The sequence below is a fragment of the Sinocyclocheilus anshuiensis genome, unplaced genomic scaffold (genome assembly GCF_001515605.1).
Source record: "Sinocyclocheilus anshuiensis isolate Anshui unplaced genomic scaffold, SAMN03320099.WGS_v1.1 scaffold544, whole genome shotgun sequence".
NCBI classification, from domain to species: domain Eukaryota; kingdom Metazoa; phylum Chordata; class Actinopteri; order Cypriniformes; family Cyprinidae; genus Sinocyclocheilus; species Sinocyclocheilus anshuiensis.
The window spans coordinates 2301982-2309779 of record NW_015555763.1 but is presented as its reverse complement, the minus strand read 5'-3'; the positions used below and the strand labels follow the sequence as shown (position 1 = coordinate 2309779).

The 7798-nt window shown below is 35.6% G+C and overlaps 1 protein-coding gene across 1 annotated transcript; it reads right to left on the bottom strand.

Annotated features, from left to right (window-relative positions):
- Positions 1-129: 129 nt before the first annotated feature.
- LOC107674095 (Golgi resident protein GCP60-like) lies at positions 130-7557 on the bottom strand. The gene is made up of 8 exons (XM_016467976.1): positions 7237-7557; positions 6805-6946; positions 6212-6352; positions 5909-6067; positions 3559-3721; positions 2338-2518; positions 1524-1781; positions 130-1423 (listed from the first exon to the last, which is right to left on the bottom strand). Exons 1-8 carry the CDS (start codon positions 7418-7420, stop codon positions 1209-1211), a joined length of 1443 nt encoding a protein of 480 aa, XP_016323462.1. The 5' UTR covers positions 7421-7557; the 3' UTR covers positions 130-1208.
- Between the last annotated feature and the right edge of the window lie 241 nt (positions 7558-7798).

The following is a 7798-nucleotide window of genomic DNA, read 5'->3' as shown; positions in this document are numbered from 1 at the left end:
TTATTGCAATATAAAAGTCTGTATCTTTATGTTTACTGGATGATTTTAACCTTGTGATTTTTAAGTTTTGAATATATACATGTTACTTTATTGCTGAAACAACGCAGAAAATAATCATACATGGGGCTATACAATAATTTTCACGATAATTTAAATATTCTTCATATTTTACTTGCACACTTATGAAGGGTATAAAGGCATTTATTTCAAATAAAAAAAATATACTGTTCTCACACAAAATTTAGATTGCACTGCGGGACCTCCCAAAGGAATAGATATCAATGGGACAATTGTGTTATTTATACAAAAAATACAATTAAAAAGACAAAAATCCCTCACCACATTTCATGGTTACACCTTAGCTGCAAGATTAGCTGCCACTTATAATTAAAATTTTTAAACTATTATCTGAACTATTAATCCAATGTATTTAGAATCGTTTTTTTACCTCTTTATCTACATCTACACACAACATTTCTCCATCATTGTAGTGTACAAAATTGTATCTGCGTAGTTGCCTATATGTTTTGGTATCAGCAGGATACGCATGTCTGCTTTAGAAAATACACAAAATATATCAATATGAACCTTTACCAGAAAGCCAACATTTTGGAGAACTAGTACTAGTAGTTCTTGACTTGCTTTTATGCACAAATAGTTTTTTTTGTGTGTGCAAACATATAGATAACCTTTCAAAAGGTTAACAAAAACCTAAACGTCTGGTTATAATTAACATATAAAACAGAAAAGAATAATCACGTTTACAGTAAGATTAGGCCTTAATATAAAAAGTAACAATTATTAAACTACTATTGCTTGATCTCTTCAACCACCCACACAGCAATTAAAAAAAGTCCTATAAACTCAAGAAATACATGGTGAAATATCACCTGTTGTGGGAATCAATCACATCAATTAAAAAATAATTAGTATTCACCACTCCTTCATTGATTCAACATAAACATATAAGATATTGGAAAATTGTTTTCTTGCATGGGAAAAAAAAAACAAATTACTAAAGCACAGGAATTCCAAGGACTTTGGATCATGACTCCAAAGTAAGATTCATGTATCTTGAGAACACAATGCAAATACCTTTGCATTCAAAACAAACAACATATTTCAACAGCTTGAGTAGTGTGCCTCTGTTAAAGACTCTCAACATGCTCAAAGGTGGATTGTGAATGCAGAACCTGGTCTGCTGATGTTTATCTAGTGTAATAAACTCTGTAATAGACAACCTTTGGCCTCCAGAGGGAGTAGGAATTGTCAAATTTCAGAAGATGAACTCCTTGACCAGGATATTGGTGGCTGCCTGCATAAACCTCCTCATGGCTGTCACGACGGGAAACGGGAACAACCTCATGTACCAGTGGACTTCTGCCCTGTTCTGCCTGCTTCTCTCCTTCAACTTGTTCTGTGCCTTAAATTAGGAAACAGAATAACATTTAAAAGAAATCTGATATAATAATAAATATTTGATTAAGAATTTATCTCCTTGTCAAAGAAATCCACCCTCTTACCTTCTATAGTTTCAGTAGTTTCAGTGCTTGCTGGCATGGTCAAGTCCTTCCACTCAAAGTACAGCCCAAAACCGATATCGTAGTGATCGGTGGCGAATTCCCAAAACAGGTGTGAGCCATCCTGATGAGTGGGCACCCGTACTGTCAACACCTCCCCTTGGCCCACTGTGATCACAGAGTCCTGATCGTGCAACACCTTTTCCTTAAACTCCTTAATCTGAGGCCGTGTCCACATAGAGGGAGCAATGATAGGTACTTCTGCATTCAAGAACGAAAGAAAGGTTAAAAAATATGTATTTTTGGTTGTATGCTAGAAGAATTTTTTTACAATTAATTTTTATTTTACAATTATATTTATACATTTTTATTACTTTAGAATACAACCAGAAATAATAGACACAAATACATAAATCTTAAAATTAAAAAATAAAATAAAATGATTATACACATAAATCATATATACATAAAATACACAATTTTATACCATCATTTGATCAAAAATACAGTAACATAATAATATTGTGAAATATTATTACAATTTAAAAGAACTGTATAATTATATAAACTGTATAACTGTATACAATTTATTCCTGTGATGGCAAAGCTGTATTTTCAGCAGTCATTACTGCAGTCTTCGGTGTCACATGATCCTTCAGAAATCATTCTTATTGACAGACAGACAGACAAATAGACAGATAGACAGATAGATAGATAGATAGATAGATAGATAGATAGAGGGAGTGCCTGTTTGGTAGATAGATAGATAGATAGATAGATAGATAGATAGATAGATAGATAGATAGATAAAACATACCTCCCGTTTTGCCTTCCACACACAAATGGAAGGCTTTTGAGTCTGTCTGTTGTTCCTGATTTTCTAATGAATTTGATTGGATGTTGGGATTGCAGGTGGGCACAGCTTCATTTGACACAGGAGCAGGAAGAGTTTCTGACGTTTGAGTCACATTTGAGTCCTGCTGCTTCTGCAAGGCCATCTGAAGTCATACAGGAGAAATGTGAAGGGGTTATGACAGATCATGTTCCTTGAGGTTCAGTTAAAATTAAGTATAAATAATTTTTTTTTTCTTCACAAAAACATATATTCACAAAAACATTCTGTCTGATATGATTCGTTTTAAGGAATTCCTTCAATGCTTGTTAGTAAACATCCACTGTTATGACTGACTGTCATGTCATAGTAAAACATATCAACGCCCCCTCGTGATTGCATGTGAATAAGTGTTTTGAAAACATTATCCATATAAAATCACTTGCAGACAAAAATATTTAAAATTGTTTACTTTTAGTTTGAAATGTAGCTGCTGTCAGATCTAATACAGTTCATCTTTCAACAAAAGTTTCTGTGCAAACTCTCCATTAGACTGTGCCTCATTTACAAAACAATCTGCAATCAAATTCTCCTAACAAACATATGATCCTCCACCGTGATCCGGAATGCCATTAAAAATAAACCATTCACCCATTCCTGCTGAAGTCCTTTTGAAGGCTGCACAGATGAAAACATGCTGTTTAAACCGGACAAATGTGAATGTTCCTTTACTTTTCCATTTGTCCTGTTGTCAGGAGTAGCTCAAGCATGTGGAGTACATCAGAAATTGGCCAGATATCTGTATACTGTGTCCAGTGTAGACAGCACCAGTGATTATAATGGGTTTCAATCGCTTTTGACACAACGCAACACTTGTGTCCGGTGTAAACAGGTGTCAGCTGTTAAGTGACTGAACGCCAGTGGCCGTGGACAATAGTGCGATGATGCGAATAGATTTCTCGGTGTCTTGCTTTAGAGGCAGTCATTCACAAATGTATATGCCAAAGGCGACGTCACAAATCCCACAATATGCAAAACAAGACCTTTTTTTTGTACTGAGAAAGACGTTTTAACTGATGACACTTGCAGGATGCTTAAAGGAACAAAGACCTCTTAGTATGTCAAAATATTAACGACCCTTTAAGAATCCAATAAGAATCTGATAAGAAGCTTACTTGAATCTAAAGTCTCCAGTCATATTCGTACCTGCTGTAAGCGGAGGGCCTGGTGGATGTACTGTTGGTAGTGCTGTTCCTGCAGCTGTCTGATGAGTAACTGCTGCTGGTCTGGATTGTCTGGATGCTGCTGTTTGGCATACTGTTGAAATTGCACTGCTGTTTGTGCATTCAGAACAGCCATGATATGTTGTCTGTACACATAGATGGTGATACACATAGAGATGAAAACTTTTTTAAAGCTTAAATAAAACCTCAGTTAATATTCATTAAAGTTTTTATTTGATATTCTATATGCTCAATATATACACTATTTAAAGGTTTGGAATAATTAATATATTTTTTTTATGTTTTTGAACATATACACATACAGTATATATATATATATATATATACATGGTCGCTGTGATTTTGGCAAGTAAGACATGTTCCTGGATCAACATCTTTTGTTGATCCTGGATCAACATTACTGTCCAAAAATATAGACTAAACGCAATCCCTACCCCTAAACCTAACCCTACCCATAATTTATTCCTAAAATCAGTGTGAAATTATAGCTGATTAACAAGGGTGTAGAAGCACCTAACCCTGATCGTAAGCCTAAAACAGATATTTCCTGAAAAGTTATCTCTCAATTCTGATTGGTTAATTGGAATGTTGTTCCAGGATCAACAAGGATGTTGATCCAAGAACATGTTGTGCTTGGTGAAATCACGGTCACCATATATACATACAGTTAAAACAGTAATACTGTAAAATATGAATTGAATACATTTTCAATCTGCAATAACTGTTTTCTATTTGAATATATAATACATTTTATAATTTATTTTATTCTTATTAATATATGTAATTTATTATTATTAAAGTAAATGTATTCCTGTGATGTAAAGCTGAATTTTCAGAAGCCATTACACCAGTCTTCAGTGTCACATGATCCTTCAGAATCATTCTGATTTGGTGCTCAATTATTATTAATTATTACTGTTGTTACAGTATCAATTGTTACTCAACTTAACTCCACTTTTATTTATAAAGCACTTTCAAAACCATTAAAATGGACCAAAGTGCTGTCCATACATAATAAATAATACTAAAATTCATGCAAACATAAAATAACAACAACACATAACATCAAGAAAAACATGCAGCCAATCCCTCACAATTCTCCGACCTAATCAAACGCCGAAAGCTTGACAAAATAAGTAGGTCTTCAAGTCCTTTTTGAAAATGTCCATGCTTGACAAGGATTTCATAAATAATGGTACCAGAGTGCAGGAGGCGCAACAGGAAAAGCGCGGTCTCTACTACGCCTCAGCTGAGACCGTGGGACGGTTAGGAGCATATTCTGAGAGGAGCGCAGATGACGTTGAGACTGGTAAGAGATTAACATGTCCTTTATATACTCAGGAGCCTGATCGTGCAATGCTTTATAGACAAACATTAACACCTTGTATTGTATTCTGTATTTTACAGGTAACCAGTGAAGAGACATCAATACAGGCGTTATATGATCCCGTTTTCTGGCGTTTGTTAAGATTCTCGCAGCAGCATTTTGAACATACTGAAGACAGGCAAGCAGGGATTCACTTATGCCTAGATAAAGAGCATTACAATAATCCAACCGTGTGGAAATAAAGGCATGCAAAACAGTCTACAAGTTCTTGTTTGAAAGGATAGGTTTCAGTTTAGACAATTTTCTTAACTGAAAGAAAGATGTTTTCACAACGCTGTTAACTTGACGATCAAAGCGGATTTCAGAATCGAAAATTACTCCAAGATTCTTCACATAACTATTATTTGACAAAGGTCCATAAAGGTCCATAACTTTCAGTTAATAATGGTTATTATGATTATCAATGTTGGCTGCTTAATATTATTGTTATTTCAGAATTCTTTTATTAGTAAAAAAGAACAGCAATTATTTGAAATACTTAATGAAATTATTTGTTGTTACTGTAACATTATTAAGCTGCAAAAAATATTAACTGTTTTCAGCATTGATAATAATAAGAAATGTTTCTTAGGCACCAAATCTGCACATTAGAATGATTTCTGAAGGATCACGTGACACTGAAAACTGGACTAACAGGAACAAAAATAAATTACATTTAAAAAATATATATATTTAAATAGAAAACTTATTTTATATTGTAATATTTCACAATAATACTGTTTTTACTGTATTCAATTTATACTGTATATACTTGTATCAAATAAACGTGTGTGTGTGTGTAAAGAAAATGTTTAGTAATAATGAGTTAAATAATGTTTACTTAATCTCATATAATTAACTAAATGTCACAAGTTCAACTTTATTTTTTAGTATTCTCAGGAAAGTGAATCCATTCGTTGAATATCAGCAAACCACTAGCACTCACTTTTGCCGCTCTATCTGTAACCTCTCTGCCTCTTCTTTTCTTCTCTGTTCCTCCTCTTTTATCCTCCTCTCTTCTTCTTCTCTGCGTCGTGCTTCTTCTTCCAGCCGCCGTCGCTCCTGCTCTTCTCTCTCCAGCCTTAGACGTTCTTCCTCTTCTCTTCTAAACACACACAGAGAGAGAGAGAGAGAGAGAGAGAGAGAGAGAGAGAGAGAGAGAGAGAATAAAAAGGGCTTCCTACAAGTCTTAACAGATTAATAGACTACTTTAAGAAACTTCAGGCACTATAACTAATGCAGAACATACCGTCTCTTCTCTTGTTCCTCCTTCTCAATCTTATGTGATGTCACATATGGTGCAAACAGACAACAACAGGAGTTCAGAAGCTTCACAAAGTCCTCCATGGCATCTTCTTTAGCCATGCTGCCAAGCCGTAGCCATTCTTTCCTGAGAGATGCAGTTGCACAAACTAAATGAAGCATCTATAGACATTGTATGATTGTGCTATATGGCTCTAACAGAATAAAACCCACTTTGTACTGCACATAAATAATCTTATTTTACACATCCTTATAAAATATGCTGTGGCGGTACCATGGTACAGAGAATACCATGGTGCATTGATATATATCGAGCTACCCTATTTATAATACTCTGTAATACTAGTATTTATAATACTATAATGACCTTATACAGTCATAATTTGCACAAAACAATTGGGTTCACTTTCATGGGAACTTCGAACTGCGTGGTGTTTTTTCAATGTATGCGTCAGACACGGGTCACGACGAGACGTTCCCCATAGCGACTCCTAGAGGACGCAGTGTCTCGTTCCCTACTCAGGGAACCATGGTTACATAAGTAACCTGAGACGTTTTCTATGCTTATTCCTCTGTTACCTTCTGTCGTTTCCCAGTACGTCAAAGAAGCCAATTTCTGGACATTCTTTTGGTTCATAAGGACCAGTTGTGATCTGCTTATGTAGTGCAACCAAACGTAGATTTTCTTCATATGTTGGGTTGAATGCCTTCCCATTCATCTCTGTGAGATAATGACAACATTTACAGTAACCATCGTGGACTCCTTGACAACATCTAGGAGAACCTGTATATTGATTATTATGAATGGCATTTCAGTTCCTGAATGGGTGGAGTTATCATTACAGTGTATCTAACTAGACCATCTAACCAAGGAGTCACAGAAAAGGGACTTTAATTTTGTGCTACCAATAGACAGACGGTGTGACGCGACAAAATAAAGTTGTAAGCATTTACTGGACAAACAGAAAAGGGAAAGTGAAAGTCTCGGCTACTTCATTATCAGTTCTGTACCTTTAAAGAATTTCAGCGCAAGTTTAAAGAGCTCCTCTAAATTAAATCCCCAGTTTCTCTCCAAACTCCAAGATGATTTACGGTCTTCCTCAGCGCCGGGCGCGGAAGTCTCGGTGTCAGTGTCGTTCTCGCTGGTTTTCTCGATCCTGTCGTTGCCATATTCTGCTCTGTCAAACTCCATCATGTCAAACTGTCAATACGAGCTGCTGCTGCCGTTGCTGCTGTCACAGCTGGCCACGTAGCGCACAAAACACGTCTCTTCCGTATATTCCCACCGGAAATCCCGGATATTTATGTTATTTTCAGCTCATTTAAAGAGCATTCGCTTTTTAGTTACGTCTGTTACTGCGCAGGTAAAACCCGGTATGTTCTCCGACAAGTCTTGCATTTGGTTTACTGCTAAAATGTCACTTATTTTTCCTGTGAGCAGAATGCGCTGGCTGACCTGACTCAAGTCGTAATGCAACTAGTAAACTGAGCCACGTTCCCACGTTTCCCAAAAGCAATCTTGAGATGTTTGAAAATAATTATCAGATATTTCAGGAACTTTAATATTTGTTAT